Here is a 17576-nt window from a genome sequence, read left to right on the forward strand (position 1 = left end):
TAACCCGTTATATCCTGTATATTCCCATATTATATACTCTCCGGCCGTATAACTAATCCCGTCCTTATAACCCGTTATATCCCTGTATATTCCTCATATTATATATTATATACTCTCCGGCCGTATAACTAATCCCGTCCTTATAACCCGTTATATCCTGTATATTCCCATATTATATATTATATACTCTCCGGCCGTATAACTAATCCCGTCCTTATAACCCGTTATATCCCTGTATATTCCTTATATTGTATATTATATACTCTCCGGCCGTATAACTAGTCCCGTCCTTATAACCCGTTATATCCTGTATATTCCTCATATTATATATTATATACTCTCCGGCCGTATAACTAATCCCGTCCTTATAACCCGTTATATCCTGTATATTCCTCATATTATATATTATATACTCTCCCCCGTATAACTCATGCCGTCCTTATAACCCGTTATATCCTGTATATGCCTCATATTATATATTATATACTCTCCGGCCGTATAACTAATCCCGTCCTTATAACCCGTTATATCCTGTATATTCCTCATATTATATATTATATACTCTCCGGCCGTATAACTAATCCCGTCTTTATAACCCGTTATATCCCTGTATATTCCTCATATTATATATTATATACTCTCCTGCCTGTATAACTAATCCCGTCCTTATAACCCGTTATATCCCTGTATATTCCTCATATTATATATTATATACTCTCCTGCCCGTATAACTAATCCCGTCCTTATAACCCATTATATCCTGTATATTCCTCATATTATATATTATATACTCTCCGGCCGTATAACTAATCCCGTCCTTATAACCCGTTATATCCCTGTATATTCCTGATATTACATATTATATACTCTCTGACCAGTATAGCTAATGCTGTTCTGATACCCCCTTTCAGGAAAATTGGTAATATGGCTGCTACTTTATAATGCTAAAAACACTAGTGTGATAGAAAGATCTCAACTAGGATGATATTATGATATTTATTAACGCATAAGAAAAACAAGACTATAGACGAGTTTCAAGATAAGTAGATACCCAGCAAAACTAAAGCAAAATGAAAGAATGAATGAATCAAATCCGGTGCGGGGAATAAACCGAGCAAAGAAAAGGGGAATTGGGAGAAATCCCTATTATTAAAATCAGGAGGGATATAAAAAAACAAAAAAAATCTTCATGTGACCCTTCAAGCAAAAACAGAAATGGAAAGGACATAGAGGATTATGGGTCAGTGAATTAGATGGAATGTAAGGAAGTTTTACTTTACTGCGAAGGTGGTAGATAAGTGGAACGGCCTCCCAGCAGAAGTGGTAGAGGTTAATACAGTGAGGGGATTTAAACATGCATGGGATAGGCATCTGGCTCCTGAATCTAAGACGAGGCCGGCAACCTGGGCATACCAGATGGGGCCGAATGGGGCCGATCTGCCAGCAGATTCCAGGTTTCTATGTTAAGTTCCTGAACTGAAATGGTTAAAAAGCACATCAGTGAATGAGCATCGGGCAGATCTGTAATGTGATTAGCAGACATTATTTCCACACGCTCTGACCTTTCGGGGAGTATTAAGTTAGAAGCATTACACTCCTCTGCGCAGACAGTATTACGGCGAGCGTCCTGACAATCCAAATGGATATAATATCGGAATACCCCGAAAAATATACAAATTTACAGGGGATTCAACCCAATTATCCCCAGCCAATCAGCACCTCTGAGCTGGAACGGGCGCGACTTCCCGCACCCTCTATAACCTGCACTATTATTTCAATTTTATTTATTTTCCTATGAAATTAACATTTGGCTCAAAGGATCTCCGGAAGCAGCCCAGTGATCCCCACTGCCCGCAACAAGCTAGATAGTGTGGACGAGGGACTGCCCTGCTAAAATCAGGACAGCTGGAAGGTATACTGATCCGATCCATTGATTGCCATTGATTGCTATAGAGATCACGTTTCATATTTGGAATCCGTGTCACGCTTTTGTAAGCGATTCATTTATCTCGGTATTGGGCTCCTAACCAGGTTTTATACATTTTTTTTTTCTTTAGCGTACATAATTTAAAAAAAATCAAAATAACGAGTATTTCTACGGCTATCGAGTCGAATTAAACAAATAATAAATATCTGGGTGATTATTTATTTACTTTTTTAATGGGGAGGGGCACTTTTGAAGTAACAATGTCCGGTCCCCGTGTGTTCGCATGGATCAGACCATTGTTACTGCGTGCCGGCAAACTGACCTTACAAGCGATCAGCTGCCAGCATGTACAGATGCTTTATATATGTTTAACCCCTTAAGGCTAGGTTTCCACTTGGTTTTTTTTTGCTAAAAACGCCCATAAAAACGCCAATAGCGCCACCTGGCGTTTTTTTAGTGAAAAAACGCTGCAGCCAGATGTTAGCTGTTCTTCAATAGGAAATCGCACGATGCCAGATCCACTTGGCGTTTTTCTGTTTTGCGTTTTTTTCCGTCCTCTTTGGCGTTTTTCTGCTTTTTTGGGCTCTGTGGCAGTTTTTCAAAATCGCAGGTTGTTGACACTCTGGCGTTTTTTGCGAGGAAATCTTGGCGTTTTTCTCCAATAGAAGTCTATGGGAGAGAAAAAACGCCATGAAAAAGCCATGTGGGTTTATTGCCTTGGCGTTTTTTATGGCGTTTTTTCCACAGTTACAATGCAGAGGATGGACCCGGTATCTGTGTGTCCTACGAAAAATAGGCTGAAAACAAACAGTTTCACACAAAACAAAGTTCATACTGAATTTTACAGACAAACAAACCAACGGGATCCTGCGTGCCAAAAGCAACAGCAAACAATTTGCAGCATCATTTGGGGCCAATCTTCCTCGAGGAGCAGACATTCGGAATAAAGCAGGCCTTACAAACCACAGAAAAGAGACAAAGGGGTCCGCCGGGGCGTAGAACTCTACCAAGGAAATGACATCAGGAGGGGGCAGATACTCGCCATTTATCCGAATCCCTTTTAGCTGGGTGACAATTCTAACTTGTAAAGGCTGGAAAAACTGCCTAAGGTCAAAAAAAGCAATTTCCACAGAAAGGCTAAAACGCCAGAAAAAACTCCAGAAAAAAACGCCAAAACGCAGGAAAATGCAGTGGCCGTTTTCTTGGAGTTTTTCCTGGCGTTTTTCATCAAGAAAAAAACGCAGGACAAAAACCCAAGTGGAAACCTAGCCTAATGGTACGGGCTCAAAATGCATTGTTTTCAATGGGTTTAGGGACCGCCCATTGTCCTTAAAGGGATAAATATTTTTTATTTATTTTTTTAAGTTTGACATATTAGAAGCACTCTCTTTATCAATCAGACGCTCCTCTTTTAAATGTTCGGATAGATTTTATTATTTTATTATCTGTTAACACTATGAATGCCGTAGTTTAACTAATTGATTTTAACTGTAAATATAGGATTTGGGGGAAAAAGTAAAGCAGCTGAAAACATGATTAAATTCCCAGCGTCGCGCCGTGATCCACAGTTATTCCACCCCCATACGAATAGCATCTCAGACTTTCTCTAATAACATTTTCCAAACTATTTTTTTTTAACCCTCGATTGAATTGAAATCCGGATTCTCTGTGCCGATGTATGGAAACGAATATAAGTACAGAATTCATGTGGATTCAGCAAAACGTTTCAATTAACGGTGAACACCCCCCCACACCCGGGGGGGCTGTCTGTGATTGGCCGGCCCTCGCTAGGTCCGAAACACATCCAATCGGGATAATCATTAAACTTTAACGTCTCGCTTCGTGGCAGGTGATGCCGAGAAATCCCGTCTCGGGTGTATTTTCTACGATTTCGCTGTATTTTAATATTTATGGTGCTTATTTTTATTCTTAATAAAAAAAAATACTTTTATGGAAATTATAACACTGAGGTTCTGTATTCATCGACAGCGAGTAGACTGTCCTACAAGTCATTTGATCTTTAACCAATCAGCGGCAATGGGGGTCCCTGCGCTGGTCGGGCGAGACCCCCCGATCTCCACAATCGGCCTGTGATCTCCTGTAATGCATAGTAGTGTAAACATACCCTTTATACCTTAATGCAATAGATCCTTTTACCCATGCAGGGCGGCCGTGCCATGTACCATTTGCAAATACTAGTCAGGATCTTGTAGACTCGCACGCTGGTACATACCCCGCTACTCAAACTCTGACGAACAGACTCCCGTGCCCGCACCCGTCTATTTATCATGACGGCATTGTCCGTGAGAACGAGAAACGAGTCTGTTCCTTATTATCTGCAGCTAAAGCCGCTGCTTTTTCTCTGGGATGTAGAGCTACGAGCTGGGAAAACCAACCGCGCACAATAGATGCATGCAGTCGGTTGGGCACCTGTTGTAAAGACAGAGGGGCATGGAGTCTCCAGGTCACTGTCCTCGTTCTTTGGGCAGGAAAGACCTGTAAAGAGTCAAACTTTAATCAGTCGTTGGTCTCGTCTTAGATTCAGGAGCCGTATGCCCATCCCATGCGTGTTTAATACCCTCACTGTATTACCCTCTACCACTTCTGCTGGGAGGCTGTTCCACTTATCCACAACCCTCTCAGTAAAGTAAAAAATACTTTCTACATGAATAAAAAGATTCTGGATGCTAAATTGCATGCAAGAGATTTGTTATGATATCACCAGTTATTTTCTGGGCAAAATGTGTACCTTTTCTATATTTGCCCTATAATGCATTTAGGGATTTGGCTCATTTGTAGCGAGATGATCCGAGATACTGCTGCCTACACCATAGAACGGATCCATGCATAGAAAGGGGGTCCCTCTACACAGCTTTTAGGGGGTCCCAGTGTTTTCTGTTACGTTATTGCTTTGGGGTGGTTTAACGTGTTACCCATTTTTGATGGCCTGGGCTGTATTATGATGCATCGGAGCGTGCCGGATATCGTCGGCATAATATCTTAGAAGGCTGAATAAGAAAAGTCTGATATTTTGGATGCATTAATCCCGTTTTTCATTCCAAAGCATTTTAAGTGTTAAGTGCAAATCCTGAGGTGTGAGTGCGAGTGAGGTGTGAGTGTGAGTGAAGGTAGTTGCTCCTTCTTCTATTGAATTGATAAAGAAATATCCTCCAGAAAATGTTGAGGCTGACTTTAAGCCTCCACTCGATAACTAAGAAGGTATACAGAGTATAATCAGTATATATATATAATATATCGCCATCATATTCCGGAGTGCTGTACAATAAACGTATTGATTTATTTTTGCAGTGTCCTGTTTTCAAAGAACCCGCATGCACGCCGAGGAACGCCTCTTCAAACACTTATTCGCCGGCTATAATCGCTGGTCCCGACCCGTTCCAAATACCTCCGATGTTGTAATTGTCAAATTCGGCCTGTCCATTGCTCAGCTGATAGATGTGGTGAGTGATGTTGCATACCTGCCAAGCGTCCCTGTGTGGGATAACAAGTCCCTCTTTTGGTCCTCAAACCCCTTGTGATGCCCCTCTTTTCTAGGAGGTCAGAATGTTTGCTGGGTATGAGGGTATCGCAGGGTTCTACAGCCCTAAAAGCCCCGATAATGTGTATCACCCCAGCTCCCTCAGCGGGGGGCGGGGGGCGGGCAGTTCAGTCCGCCCCTATAGGGCACCAACCGGGGGGGCAGACACTGCCGATTATGTTGTACAGCCATGTAAAAATATACTGTGATACGCCTGCTTCTGTATGTCTTCCCTCGCATTAAATAGCCTCTTAATTTTCAACCAAATATCTCCAAAACTCGATTAAAAATAAAATAAATAAATTAAATAAATTTACAAATTCTAACTTCAACTGTTCCCCTTTAAATATGTTAAGATCAATACTCAATACCCTAAGTAGGGTAAAATTCCTCTACTTAATTGCCACCTCTTGGTAAACCAGCGATATTACGCCTATATTCTAAATTCTGCACCCAAATCTCTGCCCTCCGGCCCGCCGGGAAATATGATTTCGAGAGGCTTTTCAATCTTCAGCTTTCATTTTAGAGAAAGCAGGCTAGTGTAACGGGCGCATTTATATTAAAAAAAGGCCATTCCTAATGGCTCAGTATTATTAATATTAGACTGCAGATTTATTTTATTTTTATTTTTTTATAATTTTTTTTGGTCCCAATCAGCGGATATAAATATTGATGTCCCAATTTTACTTTCATTTTTCTGCTATAAATATTAATAAATTTTTTCTGCTGCAGCTGCCTTTAGGATTGGGTTTATTTATTGATGATTAACGCTCGGAATCCTCCATTTATAGATAAGCAATTTTTTATTTATTTTTATTTATTTTTTATTTTTTTTCTATTTGGCCACCCCAGCCGGAGAGCCCATCGGCCTACTTGATTCCTCCTCGCCGGCAACAGATAACATTCTCAATGTGTTTGAACCGGCAGATTTCTGCTTTTGTAAGCACTTACTCCTATATTATTTCTTTGGCGTTAATAAAATTACGCTCTGGCCTATTACGCTTTTCCATTAAGGACGCAGAAAAGCAATTTGTTTTTGTGGCAGCTGCCATGCCCGATATCCCGGTACTCAGAGAACCGGCAGATTGTAATGGAGACGGGAAGAAGTCTGCAATTCTCAGGCTGAACGTGATTCTGATTCCAATAAATATATGTCCTGCTAATTTATTTATTTATTTTTTTAAATTTTAGGATGAAAAAAATCAAATGATGACAACAAATGTGTGGATGAAACAGGTAATGCAACTCATGGTGGAATATATACCCTAAACATTTTTTATGGTGTATATATTGTATTATTTATATTTTTTATTTATTTTTATTTTATTTAATTTTTTTTTAATTTAATTTTTTTTTTTTTAATGTTTTAATTGTTATATTCAACAAAATGGTCGGGATTTTAGCAATTTAACAATTTAATAACAATTTAATGAAACCCCTACCTCAGCTGAATGGCTGCTCCCTGCATCCACTACAATTTCTATAACCAATTCAATTTTTTTTTACTAGTAATCCCTTGTTTTACACCCAAGAGTCTTATAGATTGATCATGTTTCTAACCACCTCCATTTTATAAAAATGTTTTAATTTTTATGAATTTGTGCTTTACCAAATATTTGCAAAAAAATTAAATAAACATAACACCAAATATACCGTAGTCATTTATTGATTAAAAATTATTTTTAAAAATACCTATTATTCTAGTGGTCATTTTTTTTTACGATAGGAAATAGAAAAAAAAAAATAACATTAAAAGAATTTTTTTTAGATTTTATAAATGTTCTTACCCTACTATATTTAATGAATTTGTTAATTTCATTTTTTGTGTCCCAATTTTCTTTTTAAATCATCCCAGTTCAGTTCATGGGGCTTTACTTTAATTCCAAGTATTACATCGCGTATTCAAAGTGATATCTAAATTGATGTCGTATCCGTGGGATAATTAGCTCGGAAGCCTGACAGCTTCTGACGGCGCGTTTCGCAAGCGATGGGAAGATAATAACATCTTGTAACATTTAGCGGACAGACAATACGCTGCGTGGCTCTAAAATGTCTAAAATCGGAACGGCGCTGCTTGTTCAGCAAAACATTCATAAAAGGCTGTGATCCGAAATCAGTTCGACGTCGGGGGTTTTCCATTTTGGTTACTTTCTATTTCTATTTAATGGCGCTTAGGAAAAATACATAAAAAAAAAAAATCAATAATAAATGGCATTTATTGTATTCTTTGCTTCTTTACAGGCCAACAACAGGTTAATTTAGAGTTCACTGAATTAATATATTTTTTTGGTCATTGCAAAAAAAAATAAATATATATTGTAATGAGGTTTATGGCCTAGTTCTAGATATTTGTCGGGGGTTCTATTAATATTAATTCTCATGCCGCTTGATTGTTATTTGCGGAAATGCGGCTAAATAAATTTGGATGAGTATAATGTTCTTTTCCTTGATTAAAAAGTTACATTTACTGGATTAGGTTATTTTCACGTGTTTGAGGATCTTTTATAAGGCCGATCATTGTGGAAAGAATATGCGTAGTAACCACGATAAGAACGTTTGGGGTCAGATTACGCAAATTAACCGTTCGTAATTAAGTAACGCCACATGTTTTGTAACGCTGTACCGGAAATATTTAAAGGCGAGGAGTTAAGAGTATACGGAAGAGTTAAGATGGGGGGGGCAGTAGGAATTATGGGAATAGTATTTAATTAGGCACTTCCTGTTCCAGTGGAGACCGCTGGGGTCCTTATCCAATCAGGACAAAGCAAATGGCGCGTTTTTATTCTCTCTCTATAGGAAATACGCCAATAGGGATGAAAGCCCCATGGAGCACACGAGCTGATGAGGCGGCTTGTTACCGTGGTGCATCATGGGAAAAAGAGACAGCATGCTGACAGCTGATCTATCGTGATCTATCATGAGATCAGCTGCCTGCTTGCTGGAAAAAAACTGATCCCTGCTAACATGCGGGGATCAGTGATTGGGATACAATAAAAAGAAAACAATAAAAGGTTTCTTTTTTTTTTGTTGGTATTTTGAAATAAAAAATGGTGGTCTTTTGTGGACCCAACCCCCAGGGGAAGAGGGGAATTTGCCATTATTCCCCCTTTAGTGTGACTAATACGGCTTTTTTTTTGCATGCTGTGCATTCTAGCGGGGCGTGAAAATGATTCTATTTCCATGCAAAAGTAAAAGTGGAAAATTTTTATTTACCCACAAATATTAATCAATCATTCGGAGACGGATAAATCAGTGACCTGGCCCTTTATGATGTATAGTTAAATCAGTGAGCCGGCCCCCTGTATAATGTATAGTTAAATCAGTGAGCCGGCCCCCTGTATAATGTATAGTTAAATCAGTGAGCCGGCCCCCTGTATAATGTATAGATAAATCAGTGACCGGACCCTGTATAATGTATAGATAAATCAGTGACCGGCCCCTGTATAATGTATAGATAAATCAGTGAGCCGGTCCCTGTATAATGTATAGATAAATCAGTGACCTGGCCCTGTATAATGTATGGTTAAATCAGTGAGCCGCCCCTGTATAATGTATAGATAAATCAGTGGGCCGGCCCCCTGAATAATGTATAGATAAATCAGTGAGCTGGCCCCTGTATAATGTATAGATAAATCAGTGACCGGCCCCCTGTATAATGTATAGTTAAATCAGTGAGCCGGCCCCCTGTATAATGTATAGTTAAATCAGTGACTGGCCCCCTGTATAATGTATAGTTAAATCAGTGAGCCGGCCCCCTGTATAATGTATAGTTAAATCAGTGAGCCGGCCCCCTGTATAATGTATAGATAAATCAGTGACCGGACCCTGTATAATGTATAGATAAATCAGTGACCGGCCCCTGTATAATGTATAGATAAATCAGTGAGCCGGTCCCTGTATAATGTATAGATAAATCAGTGACCTGGCCCTGTATAATGTATGGTTAAATCAGTGAGCCGCCCCTGTATAATGTATAGATAAATCAGTGGGCCGGCCCCCTGAATAATGTATAGATAAATCAGTGAGCCGGCCCCTGTATAATGTATAGATAAATCAGTGACCGGCCCCCTGTATAATGTATAGTTAAATCAGTGAGCCGGCCCCCTGTATAATGTATAGTTAAATCAGTGACTGGCCCCCTGTATAATGTATAGTTAAATCAGTGAGCCGGCCCCTGTATAATGTATAGATAAATCAGTGAGCCGGCCCCTGTATAATGTATAGTTAAATCAGTGACCGGCCCCCTGTATAATGTATAGTTAAATCAGTGAGCTGGCCCCTGTATAATGTATAGATAAATCAGTGAGCCGGCCCCTGTATAATGTATAGATAAATCAGTGAGCTGGCCCCTGTATAATGTATAGATAAATAAGTGACCGGCCCCCTGTATAATGTATAGTTAAATCAGTGACCGGTCCCCTGTATAATGTATTGTTAAATCAGTGAGCTGGCCCCTGTATAATGTATAGATAAATCAGTGAGCCGCCCTCTGTATAATGTATAGATAAATCAGTGACCGGCCCCATGTATAATGTATAGATAAATCAGTGAGCCGCCCTCTGTATAATGTATAGTTAAATCAGAGAGAAAAGTTTAAAGAAACCTCCCCAATACCCCGTATGTCCGGATAAAGCCTTTTTGGAAGCGCTGTGGGGGTCTTCACTGGACGAACGTCTCCCCAACTTTGCGATTTGACCGTAAATCTCGCCTCTTTATGACACGGGGCAGAAAATGTAAATGTTTTTTCTCTTTTTCTCTCTCCAAGGAATGGAACGATTACAAATTACGCTGGAACCCGGCAGATTACGACAACGTCACTTCCATACGCGTCCCCTCCGAGATGATCTGGATCCCAGATATCGTCCTTTATAATAAGTGAGTATTTTTTGGGGATATTTCTTCTTTTTCTCCCCCATAGACGTGAAATGCGTGGGAGGCCAAATTAGAAATATAAGTAAAAAACAACAACAACAAAAACGAGACATTTTTTAAACACAGAAATCGTGGTAGTTTATGAAATATTCTCTAATAAACAAATGTAAAAAAAAAAAAAAATCTTCCCAAAAATTCTATTTATTTTTTCCGATGAGCAATTTCCGCCAAACTTACTCAAAACTACCGGAGGTCACCTCTTTAACTTTTTCCGTTTGCCCGTGTAAGGTATGCCAGGAAAGCATATCATCTGGAAAAAAACAACGTGGAACACGGTTAGAATTTTTTTCAAATACTTTATTTTCTTGCGAGAGAACCGGAACGGATTCATCAAATGGAATCCGTCATAGCAATTTAGTCCTTTAATGAGTCGCGATCACAAAGAATAGTCTCGAGGTCTGTCAATGCCTTTCGGCCCCCACACATTTTCTCGCTGTATTGGAGCGCCACGGGGCCAGAATACTCAATCACTGCATGAAGGATTTTTACTTATTTATGTCATTTTTTTGTGAGCCTTTTTTGTTCTCGAAAATCTCAGTGAAAACTTATAATATAATATAATAATATTTATTGGCCGACGGGAGATTAAAGTCGTTAAAAAACAGGTGAATCATGAATCACCTGTTCTCTGTCATTGAGGTAGAACAGAGACCTGCGATTGTCAAAGACTTTCAAGGTAGGGTCTTGAGTTTGGACACAGAGGTCTTCAGTTGGAGGCCTCGCCGTGGAATTCGTTATTTTAGCGTTCAGGGCTGGTGGGAGTAGAAGACATGTTGGGACAGGAGGAGAAGAGGGTCCTGCTATCGGGAGCTCACAACGAGAGGATGAGGATGAGTTGATTGTAGCGAGAATGATGTGGAGAAGTCAGTGGCCGGGGATCTCAAAGGTGGGGAGATGGTTTCTTCAGGATGCAGGTTGAGGGTATTAGGAGGATTGATCTCTGTAGGCTTCTCTGAACAGGTGGGGTTTTAGTGAGCGGTTAAAGCTAGAGTAGGTAGGGGAGAGTCTGAAGGAACGAGGTAGGGAATTCCAGAGACTACGTGGAACGCGAGTAAGATCCTTGAGACATGAGTGGGACGGAGTGATGGAGGGAGATGCAAGTGGTGGGCAGAGTAAAGAGTATGGTCAGCAGAGGTATGGGGGGCAAAGTGGTGGAGGGACTGGCACAGTGGGGCAATGGACGAGGTGGTGAAGGGCAACTAAAGGGGCCCTTAACTACTTATAAAGTAGAACAAAATTAACTGAATTCTGGACGGGGGCTAGATAGGATGACACAGAGTGGACAGCAGATGGAGGAAGAGTAGAAAAGCTGGGGGCTTGGAAGTGGCTACCATGTGAACCCCTTAAGATGTCATCTCTGCAAGTACGTAGTCTCCAGTCTAGTGCATAATATGTTACGATATCAGCCCAAAACCTGTTATTTTCCTGATTAAAATCCTGATTAAAATCAAAGGTATAAAAGAAAACTATTTCTTTGAAACTTGTAAAAAAATAGTCGAATTTAGATTCTTAATATGTTTTGGGGAAAAAAATTTGTTCTAAAAAAATTGCAATTTTGAATTTTATAGACAATATGTAGTATTTTACCATCTTCTCATCTTGATGGCATTTAAAAGGATTAATGACGTCGAGGTCATTCTGAAGCAGTAGACGCTACTTTCTCATGGTGAATGAGAGACTTATTAAACAATATAACTTCATAGCTAAAGTCTCGAGTTTTCAGAAAAGTAAATCATTTCGTTTTTTCTCTCCCTCATAGTGCGGACGGAGAATTCGCGATCACTCACATGACTAAAGCGCATTTATTTTATAACGGGAAAGTCCAGTGGGTCCCACCGGCTATCTACAAAAGTTCCTGCAGCATCGACGTGACCTTCTTTCCTTTCGACCAGCAGAACTGCAAGATGAAATTTGGTTCTTGGACCTACGACAAAGCCAACATCGACCTGGAGAGCATGGAACGCAACGTGGACTTGAAGGACTATTGGGAAAGTGGGGAGTGGGCGATCGTCAACGCTGTGGGAACGTACAACTCTAAAAAGTATGACTGCTGTACTGAGATATACCCCGACATCACGTATTATTTCATCATTCGGAGGCTACCCCTGTTCTACACAATTAATTTAATCATTCCGTGTCTGTTAATCTCCTGCCTTACTGTGCTCGTGTTCTATCTTCCGTCGGACTGCGGAGAGAAAATTACGCTCTGTATCTCCGTCCTCTTATCTCTCACGGTCTTCCTTCTTCTGATTACGGAGATCATACCATCTACCTCTCTGGTAATTCCGTTAATTGGGGAGTACCTCCTCTTCACTATGATCTTTGTCACTCTGTCCATCGTTATAACAGTTTTCGTGCTCAACGTCCACCATCGGTCTCCCAGCACCCACAAGATGCCCCTCTGGGTGCGTTCTATCTTCTTGGATTACATACCTAGATGGCTTTTCATGAAGCGCCCACCAGCCCCAGTTGAGGAAGTTATAAGCCAATACGACACACCAGAACTTAAACTCAGTACTTCCAAATACTGGATGGAGACTGACGTGGACGAAAAGTGGGGGGACCCTGAAGCTGAGATTCGTCCTTCCCACGTACGACATGTGTCCTCTCACGGTCATGGCCTTCAGTATCGTTATGACTATAACCACCAAAGTGCTGGTGGACAGAGTCAGAGCCCTCGTCAGGACATTGAACCAAATTTCTTGTTATCCCCGAGCATAATGAAAGCTTTGGAGGGTGTCCACTATATCGCTGACCATTTACGAGCTGAAGACGCTGACTTCTCTGTAAGTATCTTTGACCCACTTGCATACAACATTATTATATGTTCTTATAACCATCTTTTCATGATGAACAGGTCATTGTACATGGCAGTCAAGACCCGTTACTGTTGGCAAACCCCTAATGTTAACAAGATATTGTTTGTCAACCCTGAGGAAGGCCATTTGTGGCCAAAACGTTGGCTTAATAACCACTTTGTCTCTGTTTTGATTCAAGTATGTGTGGTATAGTCTTGTGTTGAGGATATTGTAGCAAATCCACAGACAGGTTCACACCAGCCCAGAACAACTTCTTACGAGCAAGGGACACAAAGCCGTCGTCTACAACGTCAGTAATGGGCCGACATCCGAGAACGATCAGCCAGTTTTATGTTGTTACAAAAGCGCCTGGTAACCTTGCACCGAACGATGTAACATGGCTGTTTTCTGCAGGGTAATATAATAGAACGTTGAGAACAAGTTGAAGAAATATATTTTATTTCTGACACTTGATTGTTTAAACAGAAATAAACGGCCAGACTAGATGGACGGGACAGTTCTTATCCGCCACCAAATTCTACAGGTCTCTCTATGTTTTTTGCTGAATTGTGAAGAAATTAATGTTGCAAGTTGAGATTTCTGCAGAATGACTGCTGGATTCCAAAACAAATTTACTGACCTGAATACATATAGACAGGGGTATAACTAGAAACCACAGGGCCCAAGTGCGAAAATTGCCCCAGGGCCCCCAAATAACTTGTCTCTGCCTTTTATGCCCCTTGCCCCCCTTCCAACATACACTCTGGCACACGTTTGTAAACATACTCACACAACTCATGCTTACTAACACACATACACAATCCATCTAACACACACTCCATCTCCCCCCGTTTACACATACATGCTCACACACAAACACCTACACATCCATGCTCTCACACACACAATTACATATCCATGCTCACACACACAAATACACACCCATGCCCACACACACACAATTACACACACATGCTCACACCCCCGCCCCACCCCCGCTTACCTCTCAGCGCTCCTGCAGCTTTTCTCCGGCTGCTCGCACACTGTGACGTCACGTGACCCCGATACCGCACCACTCCAGGTCGGCAGGGCCCTGTCTAAACTATTTTGAATCGACATGAGGAGAGAGGAACAAGGGGTCGCCCTGGGCCCCCTAGAGGCACGGACCCCTGTAGTTACGCCAGTGCATATAGGTGATAACTAATAGCAACCGCCAGCCCGAAAAAGGGTCCGAACTAACTACAAATACCCAATTTCGTGACATTTCCATATACATTTCAGTATTTCTAAATATGAACTTTATTATAAGCAGAAGTTGAACACTTAAAGCGTAATATTTTTGCTATCATGATAAATTTATTATCATCTTAAGTGGAAGAACGATACAGGTCACCGATATACCGAATTCGTCATATTATTTTGTATGTTTGTAGGTGAAAGAAGACTGGAAGTACGTCGCGATGGTGATCGACAGAATATTCCTCTGGATGTTTATCATTGTCTGCTTGCTGGGGACAATCGGACTGTTTCTACCTCCTTTCATGGCCGGAATGATCTAGGATTGTATTTATTTTGCATATTTTTGGCGAGTTTTCTGGAAACAACCATATTTTATTTTTAACTGCCTCAATGTTTCCGGTTGAAAGACGTTGACCCAACACGGGTTGTACTTGGATTCCATGAACGTGCCGAGACCTATGTATCCGGATCCAGGCATCTGTCACAAATGGAGGACATCTTATAGAGAAACGGCGCTCGTGAATAAAGTAAATGACATCATTGATTCAATATGGTATCCTGTTTTATTATGATGTCATTTTTAAGAGGATATTTTTCTGGGTATTTAGAGGATATTTATGATACTTTAGATGTTTAAATCCACCACTACGTTTACATAGATTTAAAAGGAAATTATAGATACAAATTATGGATTCTCAGGAAAAAAAACTAAATGTATATGGTCAACATTTCTAATTATTTAATAATTATTCGACATTCATTTTACGGAAAGTGGGTGGTCTGAGATATGGTGGTCTGAGACAACAGATTCAATTTCTATTGGCTTGGATGATATCAGCCCTCAACCAATGATAATCCCCCTATTCACGTGAAGTCAGGACCAAGAGGATTTTGGAGCTTCCCGTCTGAGGACTTCCAGTGGAACAAGGAGAAGAAATAGAAAAAAGGGGAAAAGAATTATGATGTTTTTTTTATAGTATTATTGTTCTTTTTAAACAGAGATGGAGATTTTTAATAGCTCTCATTGGGCTCACTCCGGCCTGAGGTTCTAGATCCCTATGGACATTTCTACCAGCTGAGCGATATATATGTAAAAATATTATAATATATAGGCATAAGTTAGGAACGGGGGCCATGTCCAACTCGGTTCACAGCCTTAATTACATTATGGTTTCCATAATGTTCATTGTTGATGCAAAAAAGTCCCATAGAAATGATATCGAATGTCAAAAAAAAATTAGAAATTCTAGAAATTCTTTAAAAAGTATAAATCTAAACAAAAGTTTTGAGAAATAGGTAGCTAATAAAGGTTGATAAATAACATATTCTTGTTTCCACCATGTTTGGGGTTGGTTTTTTTTTTAGCCTTTTTGTCATCTATACGATCCTACGCGGGAGGATAACTCTGTAAACTAAAAGCTTGGTAAAAACTAGAAGCGCCATTTTAATCTAAATTGCTAGTTTTATAATGCAGGCTATTAAGGTTGATTATTAGATTCTGAAATGGACCCGCCAAATGGCAAATTATTTGCATTGATGTCTCCAGCCATTTAGACGCCGACACATTTGAAGGCCAAACTACTGATTTAAGATGAAACTGATTGCAATAGACCACCAAACAAGACAGAATATTCCAACATTTACAGGGGCAATAATATCCAATGCAGTCCTTCCATGTAAGCAAGTGTCTGGTAGCCCCCCAACTCCATTGTCCATCTAAATAAAAAGGTCAAAGGTCCTTTTGCAGGTTCAGAATTACATCTCACTGGACTTAGGACGTAAATCTTTTGCCCCTTTGGACCCAGACTGGGCGTCTGGCACACCGGGCAACCATAAAAACAGCCGAATCTACGCCAACAGGCGGCCGCTGGACTTAAAGTGCCAGGGCCGCCTCGACATCGCCAGTCCGGCCCTGTGCCCATTCTCCCCCTCTTCCTCTCAACAGAACTTTGGAAATGAATATACATTTTGGGGTATATCACCCCGGTTTTGTGGCTGAATACACCTTGTGCTGTCTATTGCATTAAGACCGCTAACACCCCATTCCGGCTGAAGGGCAAATTAACCAAAAAGATTAAATAGCGATCAATAAACGTTCAAAAAAACTATAACAAAAATTGATAGAGGGTCGGTATATTTCCCCGGCTGCAGGAAAGAAAGAGGGGCAGCTATATAAGTAACATCATTAATCAATTATCATGATATTTAACCTGAATTAAAAAAAAAAAAAAGGTTAATATTGGAATAAAAATGAGTTATGCAGAAATCCAGAATAGCAAACTATTTATGCTCAGGGGAAAAATAGTTGAGATTTTACGGAACGTAATTAAAATTTTGTTAATGAGATTAGACCTCATTAATTGGGTATTTCTGTCACCTTCAATGCAATTCTCCCCCCCCCCCCCCCCGTTTCTATTCCTTACACTGAGATCATTGACTGACATCTAGTGGGAAAATCTAAGAACAAAATTCAAAACACGAAAATAAAAATATTTTCACAGCCGCTCAATCTTTGTCCTACATGGTAACCATTATCAAGTGACTACGGGCTAATGGAGGGTTCATATTTAAAACTGATTTCCCATTATTTTTATTCCTGGTATCAAATAAAAATATATTTAAAAAATATTATGCTGTTTTCTTTTTTACCCTAGTTGTAGTTTTTTCCCATAATAATGTTTTCGTCAAAACTGGGCTTGCACTAAAATTCCACCGCTAAATTATGCCACTGAAAAAAACGAAATAAATAAAAATAAGATGCCAAAATACCAGAGTATTGCAGAATACAATGATACCTTTTTATTGGATTAACATATTAGTTAAAAGACAAGCTTTCGAGAGTTTTCCTCTCTTCCTGGGTTATTGCTTCAGACCTCTATCGTTTACAAATAAATGCAGGGACAGCGTTTCAGGCTCCCGCGCTGCCTGCTTGTTGTGAGCAGAGCCATAGCTGGCTCCTTTTTCTCCTGAGGCAAAGGAATATTGTGCCCCCTCAGCTATTTTTTTTACAGAGGTTATTTTATTGACACTGCCCTTACACATACCTGCTCATACACACACATATACATATACACTGCCCTTACACACGCCTGCCTATACACACACATATACACACACACCCCCTTTACACATACCTGCTCAT

The 17576-nt window shown here is 40.1% G+C and overlaps 1 protein-coding gene across 2 annotated transcripts; it reads left to right on the forward strand.

The window, feature by feature from the left end:
- The first annotated feature begins 5256 nt into the window (after positions 1-5256).
- LOC149283145 (neuronal acetylcholine receptor subunit alpha-2-like) lies at positions 5257-14754 on the forward strand. Of its 2 annotated transcripts, none has more exons than XM_089497991.1 (5): positions 5257-5388; positions 6657-6701; positions 10231-10340; positions 12157-13183; positions 14629-14754. In XM_089497991.1, the coding sequence occupies exons 1-5, from the start codon at positions 5260-5262 to the stop codon at positions 14752-14754; spliced, it is 1437 nt and encodes a 478-aa protein (XP_089354117.1). In that variant the 5' UTR covers positions 5257-5259. The 2 variants fall into 2 exon arrangements, with proteins under 2 accessions (XP_089354117.1, XP_089354118.1); XM_089497992.1 differs by having other exon boundaries at positions 5278-5343.
- The last annotated feature ends 2822 nt before the right edge of the window (positions 14755-17576 follow it).

The sequence above is a fragment of the Sceloporus occidentalis genome, unplaced genomic scaffold, assembly GCF_023333645.1.
Source record: "Sceloporus occidentalis isolate IW3139 unplaced genomic scaffold, rSceOcc1.0.p SCAF_111, whole genome shotgun sequence".
Taxonomy (NCBI): Eukaryota; Metazoa; Chordata; class Lepidosauria; order Squamata; family Phrynosomatidae; genus Sceloporus; species Sceloporus occidentalis.

Excerpts from the sequence above, each read along its gene's own strand:
- LOC149283145 (XM_089497991.1), top strand. The coding sequence starts at position 5,260 with ATGCACGCCGAGGAACGCCTCTTCAAACACTTATTCGCCGGCTATAAT. Across the intron at positions 5,389-6,656 it reads TTGCTCAGCTGATAGATGTG|GATGAAAAAAATCAAATGAT; the intron begins GTGAGTGATGTT and ends TTTAAATTTTAG. Across the intron at positions 13,184-14,628 it reads CTGAAGACGCTGACTTCTCT|GTGAAAGAAGACTGGAAGTA; the intron begins GTAAGTATCTTT and ends GTATGTTTGTAG.